General features: G+C 38.0%; 1 protein-coding gene across 4 annotated transcripts in view; it reads left to right on the top strand.

The window, feature by feature from the left end:
- The window catches only part of LOC149571917 (putative LRR receptor-like serine/threonine-protein kinase At1g07650), a 736,132-nt gene extending 723,550 nt beyond the window's left edge, over window positions 1-12,582 (top strand). For all 4 annotated transcript variants that reach the window (XM_089813322.1, XM_089813321.1, XM_089813320.1 and 1 more), the window contains one exon: window positions 12,056-12,582. In XM_089813322.1, coding sequence (XP_089669448.1) covers window positions 12,056-12,367 — 312 coding nt within the window. In that variant the 3' untranslated portion in view covers window positions 12,368-12,582. The remainder of the gene's footprint in view (window positions 1-12,055) is intronic.
- Window positions 12,583-13,007: the final 425 nt, after the last annotated feature.

The following is a 13,007-nucleotide window of genomic DNA, read 5'->3' as shown; positions in this document are numbered from 1 at the left end:
TTTGATAAGTCTCTAGAGGTCATTATGTTAGTATCAAAAAAATTGTATTTCTTGCCGTTAGTAACATAGTGCCCAGCTGGTAAATAAACACATGATGGGACTTGAAACAACATGGATAGGTGACAAGGATGAAAGTAAGGTTTTAGTTTGTTGTCAGCAGTGCAGGATTTTCTCATGTCAACAGTACTTTGGACCCATGCCCATTCATAAGGCATGAGGAGTTCTGATTGTCAGATCCCAACCAAATCTACGGTGGGTACTTTTTCACATTTTGAAAATGCACTACCTTTACACAATGCAGGGAAGCCCCTTTGCGACACATGGATCAGTGGGTCTATGTTCTTCTTGTGGATTGTAGGATGGACAAGGTGGTAGGGTGAGCTGGTGATTCTATTGGCACCCACTTTCCCACATTCTAAGATTTGTCAGACCTTTTGACAATGCGGGCAATCGCCCTTGCAACTTGTGTCTAGATGATGTCACAAAGGATATTCATGTAGGTTCAAGGGATATGGGTCATGTTCACCATTAGATCTCCTAGGATCAATGGTTGGCACTTTCTCACAAGATGAAGTTGCAAGAAGGTTAAGAAATGCGGGCATGTGCCCTCATGACACCTTTCCCACAACCTCTCATGTTCCTAGCTCCACCTTCCACTATCCAATGTGATTAGATCAATGGCTGGTGCATGCCCACAAGATGAAGTTGCAAGGAGATTAAATGTTGTAGGCATGCCCCTTTGTGACGTGTGGCATGGTGTGATGCCATTAGCCCACTTTTCTTAGAAGGTGTTGACAGCTCATCCTTGGTAGCGGTTGTTAGGCAAGTTAGAGTACAAAGACAAAATCTCATTGGCCCATCTAGCTGACTAGGTATGCAATTTTGTAGACCTTTAATCATCGTAGATTCAATCGAGATCAAGGGCTAATGCTTTCTCACAATAATAAGATGCGAGGACTTTAAGTAATGCGAAAAAGTGCCTTGCTTTCATGTTTCTTTGTGGGGTTAGTTTTGTTCCAAGTGGTACCAGTTTTTTGCTAGGGTAATGCCAGTTGGGGCCAGGTCAAGCTGACTTAGATGTTGAAGTGTTTCATGGGCCCAAGTTTCCATGGATAGGCACAATGAATGGACAGTCTTTCTTGATCGTTGATCTTGTGTAGATCAACGATCAACACTTTCTTGCAATATGGAAGTGCATGAAGATTAAACATTGCATGGAAGCACCTAAAAGCCATGTGTCCTTGCGGCCCCAAGGAGATACGTTGTGGCTAGGCATTAATAGTTAGAGGCTGGTAATTGGGATACCATCGCGGTTAGGGTTGAGGAGGTGGTGTAGTTAGTTAGAGGGCGTGGTCAACTATGTGGAGACTTGCAGGGTGGTAGAATAGAATAAACGGATTGGTCCACGTGGCCTATTTTTCTTGCAGAGTTAGGTTGACCTACTGACCTTGCTAATTCACAAGCTAGAAATAGGGGAATTTAAGTTTTGTTGCACAATCTAATCCTTGTGATCAATGCCAACCACTCTTGGATAAATGCTAAACTCAATAAACAAAGAAGAACACTCCACCCCCCCCCCCCCCCCCCCCCCCAATTGATCCATCTACCTTGGTCAAAATGGTTTAATGGCACTGATTCTATCTTTTGAGGACCCTATTCCAACATAAATCAGATATCATTGCATCTGGATCTATGTTCAGATCAGATTTTCTTTAGATCTCCATGATTGTTCTCGATAGGACTTAATGGTGGTGGTTGTAGAGTAATGTCAATTGGAAAAAATCTCAGTTATACTTGAGCTATAAAGGCAATTTTTGTAGATTTTGTTAGGGTCAACTCTTCTCTGACTTTTCTGATATTGCTCTACAATTTCATGTGTAAATTTCCTTTGCCTCTGAACTGTATGACATTCTGCCTTATCTCCTTCAACCATTAATGTGAAAGTGCAAGAACTATTTTCCTCTCATTAGTGTTTTATAGAGATTTGCAATCTGCATGCCTGTATCTCTTTTGGCCTATGAATGATATATAAGTGAATCTTCTCTTTCTTTTTGTCATTCATTTAGGTTTTCTAATCTGCATGTGATTGTTAGATTAAAGCAAGTCTAAATGTGTATATATTTGGTGTCATGATGGTTCAATAGTGCATGTATGGGTAGAGATTGGTTTGAACACTCTATTTTGGTGCATCACCCCCTTAGGTTGGAATAGGTAGATTTTCTCTTCATGCATTCCTTCTCCCTTTTCCTCTCCAAGAGTAGGTAGGTGCACCCTGATAGTAAAGGAAGCTAGCCTTCTCTGAAGACTCAACCTCACAGTTCAAGTCCCACAGCTTGGACATTATTTCCATGTTTCACAAGGTTGTCCTTAGATAAAAGTTTTGGACATGGGTACAAACCTTTGTGACAACAGTTTTTGGCATGCCCGGTGGGACAATATTCAAAAAATTTCAAGTCTATTGGTGTCAAAAGGAAGATTTCAAGATTAATACTGAAGAGATAGTGCTAGCTTTGGTGTTCAAGGCTTCAAGAGGCTCATTCTTCAAGTACTTGGTGACTCTAAGCTTCAAATACATCTAGTTCTAGACCAAAGTTAGGAATACAATAGCAATAAATACACTGTGAAGACATGACATACCAATAGCTGCACTCAAAAGTGTACCAGAGTTTACTAGTGAAACTTCTATCTCTCCCTCTAAACACATTCAAGAGTTTGCAAATGTCTGTAATATCCATGGTATTACAAAGGATGATGTTGTAGTTAGGCTTCTAGCCTCATCCTTGAAAGGAAAAGAATTACAATGGTATAGAGGTTTGGCTCATGGTTCTATAACAGATTGGGATGGATTAGGAGCAGGACTATGGAAACACTTTGAGGAAAAAAGTGAGTATTTTTCACTTTTAGAATAGTTGACTACTATAAAAAGAGCCTCCCATGAATGTATGACTGATTTCAACTATAGATTCAAAAGACGTGGGATAGAATACCTACTTCAGTAAAACCTACCCCTAGTAACGCTTTATTGCATTACCTCAGAGCTTTTAACAATGACATTGCCACTACAATCCAAACTATAGGAGGAGCTACCTTTCCTAATGCCTATGACATAGAAATAAAGTCAAAAAACATCCTAATATAAGGAGGAAAGCCAGCTCCAAGGCCTCCTATGCCTTTCTTTCTTGAGGTTCCAAATCACCAACCAACAATGGCTCCTCTTCCCACAACTTCCACATCACAACCCCTTGCTCTAGTCCCTCAAGCTTCCACATATCCAAATGGAATAAATGAAATCAAGGAGATAATGCAATCTATGGTGCTAAAAATAGATAAAAGATTGCAGGGCCAAGAAAAGAAGCTAGAGGATAGCTTCTCTGTGATGTAGAAAGTGAGCAACAGGGTGGTGACCTTAGAGATATAGCAAGCTCAAGGTAGTAAGGCTCATCAATTGTAGCATCAAACTATGAACAATGGTAGGCCCCCAAATCATAATTATGGGAATAATTATTTTGATCAAAATAGGTAGAATAGTCATGCTTCAACCTCAAGTGCAAACCAATGTAGGGTCATAGTCCCTCAAAACAACATGGCCCAAGATCAGGATTTTTGTCCCTCTTGTAACTACTCCTATGCCCGTTGTATGTGTTAGAAGGTTTAATCTTATTTGGCTTGGACCATCCAAGAGCCTGCAGTAGGACAATCATACAAGGAGGACCAATTTAAAGAGGCCTCATATATGCAAGGACAGGGTGATTGCTCCTTTATGAATCATCAGGTGGAAGACCATTGTAATGTAAACCAAGATTCCATTGCTCACAATACTAGGAGCAAAAGAAGATCTATTGAAGATGCTACCCCTCCTCCTCCCAATTAGGCCTCAACTTCAAATGTGATACCCCATGAACAAGCAATAAATGATTAGTCAAATACCCCTCAGCAACAAAGGAAAAATAATAGCGGAAAGGATGTAAGTGATCCTCAGGTTGTTCCATCTCACCCTCTTACAAATGCAGCTCCTAAGGTTTCTACCAAAGAATTCTACCAAAGAACCTACTACACCATTCAGTGTGGTAGAATAAATGAAGAAGACAAAAATGTGAATATTTCGATTTGGGATGTCATTGCTACTATACCCATGCAAAAGAGGTTGCTGCAGCACGAATTGGAAAATATTGAACCTAAGTATCAGTTACCCAGTATGGAGAGTGTCGCAAGCCTAGTACAACCATCAAGGGATGAAGAAACAAGTAAAAAGCTTATAACCCCTCCATTTTATGTTTCAATAATCATAGGGGATAAACTAGTCCACAATTGCATGATTGATTTAGGAGCTAGTAGTTCAGTGGTGCCTAGGCGTGTTGCTGATGCTTTGGGAATGAAATATGAACCCATTGTTAGGGATGTGTTACAGTTGGATGGTAGTACTGTCAAGACTATAGGGATCCTTAGGAATGTGGAAATGGCCCTACATGCATGCCCTAGTTGTATTGTAACTCAAGATATAGTTGTTGCTAAAGTCAAGCCACATTTTGTGATCTATCTGTCAAGAGACTTCAATGCCCAAATAGGTAGTTACATATCTTCTGATTGGTCATATATGTTTTTTAGGACAAGATATGGGGCTAAAGCTTCAATCATATCAGAGCCTCTAGCCCTCCATCATACTAAACCCTACACCACTAACCTCATCAACATGAATTGCACTATCCTAGAAATGGATGAGAATGACATAGTGGATGAGCTTACTACTTCCCTAGCAGAGATACCTGATTTTCTCTTAGATGAATGGGCTAATGCATATCAATTTGATCCTATGTCAGAAACCCTTGAGATAGGCCCAAGTACATATTGTATATTAGAGAGGGATGCTCTAGTTCCCAATCTTGTGGTTACTAAAGAAGATATGAGTGGGATATGGAGTATGTAGTTTGATGGATCAAGGAATAAGAATGGATCAAGGGCTAGTGTGATGTTGATTTCTCCTGCACAAGTAAGGTACTACTTCTCCTTTAGGCTCCAATTTAGTTGCACTAAAAATATGGTCGAGTATGAATCCTTGATTTAGGGTCTCCTACTTGCTCGAAGAAGAGGAATTCAAGCTTTAAGTGTATATGGAGATAGTGAGTTGGTGGTTAATCAAGTGAGAAATAAGAATATCACCAAGAAGGGCTTGCTCAAGTTTTATAAACATAGGGTTTGGGATTTTCTTGAGGGTTTCAATGCACTTAATATTCAAAGCATCCTTAGAAAAGAAAATAGACGCACTGATAGACTTACAGCAATAGGTGCATGATGTGCCAAGGAATCTGGAGAAGGAGAAAAAGAAACAAATCAAAATGGTAGTAAGGCCTACCATCCCTAACAACAACATCCATTAGTAAGCGTTTGAAAATCATGAGCTTCTTGCAGAATGAAGCAAAATTTTTAGATAGAAACCAGTCGAGATTGGAGGATAGGTATAGTGATCAAATCATTAATCTCAGTTCCAACAAATTGCCTAAGGGTTTCATTACCTTAAAGAGTTTTTTCAATCCTAATGACCAAGGAAGAGGAAAAATCATGAACCTAGCTACTGACCAAGGTGATCACACCCCAGTCATGGTTGCTAACAGAAAATCCTTGAACATGGGGAAGGTATGTTCTGAGATTGAGCAAGAAAGTTTTATTTGTTTATGTCAAGAATTTAATGATATATTTGCTGGACATATGATGATTTAAAGGTTTTTGACCCAAGATTGTTTCAACATACCATAGATTTAATTGATAATGTCAAACTAGTAAGACAAAAACAAAGGCTAGTGAATCCCAAGATTGAACCCTTAATGAGAAAAGAGCTATCCAAATTGATTGAGGCCAATATAATTTTCCCCATCAAGCACTCATCATGGGTAGCAAATCTTGTCCCTGTTAGGAAGAAGAATGGAGAAATTAGATTGTGTGTGGACTTTAGGGACCTTAACCAAGCTTCCCTCAAGGATCACCATCTCCTTCCTTCCATGGAGCAGATTTTGTCCAAGGTTAGTGGTTCAAAGAGGTTTTCATTTCTTGATGGATTTTCTAGCTACAATCAAGTACTGGTTAAAGAGTCTGATAGGTACAAGACTGCATTTACCACCAAGTTGGGTACCTATGCTTATTGTAAGATGCCATTTGGGCTGACCAATGCAGGTGATACATTTTAGAAGGCAATGGAGATGGCTTTCAAAAACATGATTGAAAAGTTTGTATTAGTTTACCTTGATGATATCATAGTTTATTCAAAGAATGTAGAAGATCATTTTGATCATTTAAGATAGGTATTCTCAAGGTGTAGAGAGTTTGGGGTATCCCTTAACCTAAGAAAGTGTGTCTTTGCTACCAATCAAGGAAAACTATTGGGACACATTGTATCTGAGGATGGTTTAACCATTGATTTAAAAAGAACAAAAGCAATACTTGCTCTTTCCCTTCTTAAACATAAGAAAGGGCTGCAAAGTTTCCTTGGTAGGATAAATTTTGTGAGAAGATTTATCCCTAATCTTGCTACCATGGTAAAACCCCTTATGGCTATGGTCAAGAAAGGTATGGTTTTTGCATGGACCAAGGAAGGGAAGTAAGGTTTTGAAGAGATCAAGGTAGCTATATCCCCAACCCCTACTCTCATTAATCCAAACTTTGAAAAGGATTTTATCCTTGATACCCTAGGTGGTGAGTCAAGTATTTATGCTGTCTTGACTCAAACAAATGACAAAGATGAAGAGCAACCCATAGCGTTTTTTAGTGAAGGGCTTAAAGGGTATGAAGACAAATACAGTTATGTAGAAAAGAAAACCCTTGCAGTCATCAGAGCTTTAAAGAGATTTAGACACCTCCTATCTCATAATAAAGTTCATTTGTTAGTACCCCATGCTAGTGTGAAGGATTTCCTTTTGAGAAAAGATATTAGTGAGAAAAGGGTTGGCTAGGTTACTAAAGTAATGGAATATGATGTCAACATCTAGATCACCAAGCTGGTAAGAGGGAAAGGGTTGTGTAAATAGATGATATCATCTCAGGAATCAGATGAGGAAGTTTCCATGATACTAATAGAGCAACAAGAAGCAAGAAATGATGGCCCAAGGAAATGGATGGATGATATGAAGAATTTCTTATTAGGTAATGGATATCCTCAAGGGTTAGATAGAACTAAAAGGAGACAGTATAGATTGCAGTCAATCCCTTATGTCATAGTTGATGGTATCCTTTTTAGGAGAGATTTCAATGGAGCCCTATTAAGATGCATTGACATAGACCAAGCTAAAAGAATGATTAGAGAGCTTCGTGATGGTCCTAATGGTGGTCACTTCTTAGCAAGGAAAACTGCAATGGTGATCATGAGAGTCGATTACTACTAGCCATCCCTATTCCATGATTTTCATAGGTATGTGAGGAAATGTGAAAAATGTGCTTTCTTTTTTGTAAGCAAAGGCTTGCAGCTCTTCCTCTTCATCCCATTCAGGTGGACCAGCCTTTTGCTCAATGGGGATTAGATTTCATAGGCCCTATCAATTCTCCTTCTAGTTATAGTCACAAATGGATTTTAGCTACTACAAACTACTTTACTAGATGGACAGAGGTAGTTGCATTGAAGAATGCCATAGAATCTTCAGTTGTTGAGTTCCTTGATGGAATTGTGACCAGGTTTGGTGCCCCTTCAACCATCATTTTGGATAATGCAAAATCTTTTGTTGGAGCTCATATTTGTGCATGGGAAATTGATCATAATATCTTCTTGACCACATCCTCAAACTACTACCCTTAGGGTAATGGTTTGGCTAAGTCCTCTAACAAAAACCTAATCTAGATTATGAAGAGAACTATAGAGGATAATCGGAGGTGTTGGCATCAAAAGTTGAGGATTGTATTGTGGGCTGACAGAATAACACCTAAGAGGTCAATAGGGAATTCACCATTTATGTTGGTATATGGTAGAGAGGCAAGGCTTTCAATTTCATTAGAATTCCCATCCCTAGAGTTAGCTCATCAGCTGGAGCTAATTGGAGATTATGCCATGACAGTAAGAATGGCATAGCTAATGGAACTAGAGGAGAAAAGAAGTAAGGCCATGCAAACCCTAGAGACACATCAGTAATAGGTAAAAAGGAGTTTTGATAAGAAGGCTAGGGTCATAACCTTCAAAGAAGGTGATTTAGTTCTGAAATGGGATGCAAATAGGGCAAAACTAGGGAGACACTCAAAATTTGATGCCCTATGGAGTGGTCCCTATTTGATTGTCGGTTGCAAGCAGGCCAATGCTTTTCAATTGAGCAAGCCTGGTGGTCAAATTATTCCTATCCCAGTCAATGGGATCTATCTCAAACCATGTTTCTGATAGGGCTTGAATTTTCTTGTATATATTAGAGTAGTTTCCTTTATGTTGTTTCCCAGTTTTCCAAGAAGTGCACGAGCACATGTGTTTTGATGAGTTTGTAGAGTTGCATAGATAGATATTTTCAATGTTTTTGCTACTGTAGAGGTAGGGTTAGGGTTTTATAGTGCACAAATCTAAACTTTTTGCGACTCCATAGCCCAATGGATGCATAAGGCCACTGGTCATACACATAGCAGGCTTGCATCCCCTCTAAGTTATCAGAAATGTTACCTATTTTGCCCCCACCAAAATTTGAATTTAAACATTAGAGCTCGTCCAATGGTCATCTCCCATATTTTCAAATGGCATGAAAATATTTTAAAAACAATTAAAACCTTAGGGTATTTCCTTATTTCCTATCTTGTTTCCATTGGCCTGCAACTTTCCATACCGTTGGATCTTGTTATGATCTACGGATGTCACCATCTTGCTATAAAAAGTTGCGAGGTTGTTTGCCATAGCGAGATAGCAACCATTAGAATTTTGATTTTAGTACTGAAAAGTGAAGTTTGGCGCCAATTTTGATAAGTCCTTGAAGGTCGTTATGTCGCTATCAAAAAATTTGCATTTCTCATCGTTAGCGACATAGTGCCCAACAGATAAATAAACACATGGTGGGACCTCAAACAATGTGGAAAGTTGACTAGGATGAAAGTACAATTTTGGTTTATTTCTACTAGTGTAGGATTTTCTCATGTCAACAATACTTTGGACCCATGCCCATTCATAAAGCATGAGGAGTTCTGATAGTCAGATTCAAACCAGATCTACGGTGGGCACTTACCTGCATTTTGAAAATGCACTACCTTTATGCAATGTCTAGAAGCCCCTTTGCGACATGTGGATTAGTGGGTCGGTGTTCTTCTTGTGCACCACAGGACGGACAAGGTGGCAGGGTGAGCTGGCGATTCTATTGGCACCTACTTTCTCGCATTCTAAGCTTTGTCAGACTTTTTGACAATGTAGGCAAGTTCCCTAGTGACATGTGTCTAGATGATGTCAAAAAGGATATTCACACAGGTTCAAGGGATATGGATCATGTTCATCATCACATCTCCTAGGATCAATGGTTGGCGCTTTCATGCAAGATGAAGTTGCAAGAATGTTAAGAAATGTGGGCATGCGTCTTGGTGACACGTGTCCCACAACCTCTCATGTTCCTAGCTCCACCTTCCACCGTCTAATGTGATTAGATCAGTGGCTGGCACATGCTCGCAAGATGAAGTTGCAAGGATATTAAACATTGTGGGCATGCCCCTTTATGATGTGTGGCATGGTGTGTAATCATGGGCCCACTTTTCTTAGAAGGTGTTGATGGCTCGTCCTCGATGGTAGTTCTTAGGTAAGTCAAAGTACGAAGATGAAATCTCATTGACCCATCTAGCTGACCAGGTATGCAGTTCTATAGAGCTTTAATCATTGTAGATTCGATCGAGATCGAGGGTTGATGCTTTCCCACAATAACAAGATGCGAGGATTTTAAGTAATGCGGGCAAGCGCCTTGTTGTCGCTTGTCTTTGTGGGGTCAGTTTTGTTCCAAGTGGTGCCAGCTGTTTGCCAAGGTAGTGCCAATTGGGGCCAGGTCAGGCTGAGTAAGATGTCGAAGTGTTTCATGGGCCCAGGTTTACATGGACAAGCACAATGAATGGAGAGTCTTTCCTGATAGTTGATCTTGTGCAGATCGATGATCAGTGCTTGTCCACAATATGGAAGTTCATGAAGATTAAACATTGTGAGGAAGTGCCTAAACAACACTTGTCCTTGCAGGCCCAAGGAGATACATTGTAGCTAGGCATTAATAGTTAGAGGCTCGCAATTGAGAGACCATCACGATCAGGGTTGAGGAAGTGGCACAGTTGGTTAGAGGACATGGTTAACTATGTGGAGACTTGCGGGGTGGCAAAACGGAATAAATGGATTGGTCCACGTGGCCTATTTTGCTTGCAGAGTTAGGTTGACTTGCTGACCCAGTTGATTCATGAGCTAGAAACAGGGGAATTTGAGTTTTGTTGCATGATCTAATCCTTGTGATCAATGCCAACCACTCTTGGATAAATGTTGAACTTAGTAAATGAAGAAGAACACTCCACCTTCACCCCCCCCAGTTGATCAATCTACCTTGGTCAGAATGGTTTAATGGCGTCGTTTCTATCTTCTCAGGGACCTGTTCCAACAGAATTCAAATATCATTGCATCTAGATCTGTGTTCAGATTAGATTTTCTTCAGATCTCCATGATTATTCTCAGTAGGACTTAATGGCGGTGGTTGTAGTGTAATGTCAATTAGAAAATATCTCAGTTATGCCTGAGCTATAAAGGCAATTTTTGTAGATTTTGTTAGGGTTAACTCTTCTCTGACTTCTCTGATATTGCTCTACAATTTCATGTGTAAATTATCTTTGCCTTTGAACTGTATGACATTCTATATTATCTCCTTCAATCATTAAAGTGAAAGTGCAAAAACTATTTGCCTCTCATTGGTGTTCTGTAGAGATCTGCAATCTGCATGACTATATCTCTTTTGGCCTGTGAATGATATATAAGTGAATCTTCTCTTTCCTTGTGTCATTCATTTGGGTTTTCTGATCTACATGTGATTGTTAGATTAAAGCAAGTCTGAATGTGTATATCTTTGGTGTCATGATGGTTCAATAGTGCATGTATGGGCAGAGATTGGTTCGAACATTCTATTTTGGTGCATCACCCCCTTAGGTTAGAATAGGTAGATTTTCTCTTCATGCATTCCTTCTTCATTTTCCTCTCCAAGAGTAGTTAGGTGCACCCCGATAGTAAAGGAAGCCAGCCTTCTCCGGAGACTCAACCTCACAGTTCAAGTCCCACAGCTTGGAGGTTGTTTCCATGTTTCACAAGGTTGTCCTTAGGTAAAAACTTTGGACGTGGGTGCAAACCTCTGTGACAACAATATCTACACTTAAAAATTAATTGTGCATTAGTTAAAGGTATATTTAGTAATGTGGTTAATCCAATATAAAATAAATCTTGTCCAATGTGTAATTAGTTTATAATTGTAGCTATACTTGATTTTTCACATTTTTGATGTATTAAAAAGAAGGGAAGATATTTTTAAAAGCTTTTAACAAACAAACATACTCTTCCACAACCATTTAACCTATCAAATTAATTATAATATAATTACTATCTATACTTACATGTCATTCAATACATTCACATTTATCACAAATTATAATAAAATTCTAAAAAGATATTTTTTCTTTAAGTTGCATATATCTAAAATATGTATGTCACTTAGGCATGAGCCTACATCCCAATGGTAAATTTTGAGCCTCTCATCTGGAAGGTCTTGGATTCAAATATACTTGATCTCAACAAATAATAATAATTAATCACAATAAATAATAATTAAGTTTGACTTCCACCCATTGCCAATAAAAAAGTATTAATAAATAAATATGTTTGTCACTTGTAGTAAACCATTTTTTTCAAAGTCTAAACAATAATTCTAATTATACTTATAAAATAAAATGCATGAAATACATTCTTCTAATAAACAATCATTTTTAATAATTTATAGAAAATAATTTGCAATAGAAAAATCATAAACAATAATTTCTAATGATGTTGAAAAATAAATTACAATGGAAACATTTTTCTCATTATTAATCATATTTTTTTGTGGTTGCATTACAGACTTGGCATTTGTATGAGAGGAAAAGGTTGTTGGATCTGGTTGATGTAAAGCTAAAAAGCTCAAACTATTCTATAGATGAAGTTTTAAGGGTGATCAATGTGGGCCTATTATGCACCCATGGAAATCATGTGCTACGACCTTCAATGTCCACAATTGTTGGAATGCTAGAAGGAAAGATAGAAGCTCATGTTTCACATTCTCGACCACCATATTTAGGAAAAAGGCAAGTTACTATGGATAGAGAAGAGCCATCATCATACACGGAGATATTAAGCTTGGAAGGGCCATCCAATACCAGTTCCTCTACTTAAGAAAGATTTGATAATAAGAAGAAAATGGAGGGTTGAAAGATCTTATATTATATTATACTATCTTCTATTTTTGTACAATTTTACTTGTCATGTGAGCTTATTCAAATAAGGATCGTGATAACACTATATTGATTAGTATATATTTAAGTTTAATTATGTTTATGTTATTGGATCACTTTCAATAAATACGATATAAGAATCAATATTTCAATGTATGTTCAACACTTCTTAAGATTCGCATGCATAGATAACACTTATTTAGAAATATTCACATAGGATAGTATAATGATATGTTGTGTAGATATTTTTCATGTAAATGATTTCATTCCCACTTTGACTATAAAAGGAAGTAATTCGTGTGTTTCTTTAGCTTTTTAATCTTTTCGTTAACAAGTGGTGGTCCACTAATTTTAATTTACTTGATTGAAAATAAAACAATTTCAATAAACTAATATTTTAAAAAAAACCATGTAAAACAATTGTAGATGCTTCTTTCCTTCAACCATCTCATACATTTGAGCTTAGTAATAAAAAATACGAAAGATTAACGTAGGTGGCATATGGAAAAAAATTAAATTCATGAATATTAATCATTTTTTGCTAACATTACATGTGATTTAGTTATAGTAAATAAGTTTGA

The sequence above is a fragment of the Cupressus sempervirens genome, chromosome 2 (assembly GCF_028749045.1).
Source record: "Cupressus sempervirens isolate cs-2001-9-10 chromosome 2, ASM2874904v1, whole genome shotgun sequence".
NCBI classification, from domain to species: domain Eukaryota; kingdom Viridiplantae; phylum Streptophyta; class Pinopsida; order Cupressales; family Cupressaceae; genus Cupressus; species Cupressus sempervirens.
This window is presented reverse-complemented; position numbering and strand designations above follow the sequence as displayed.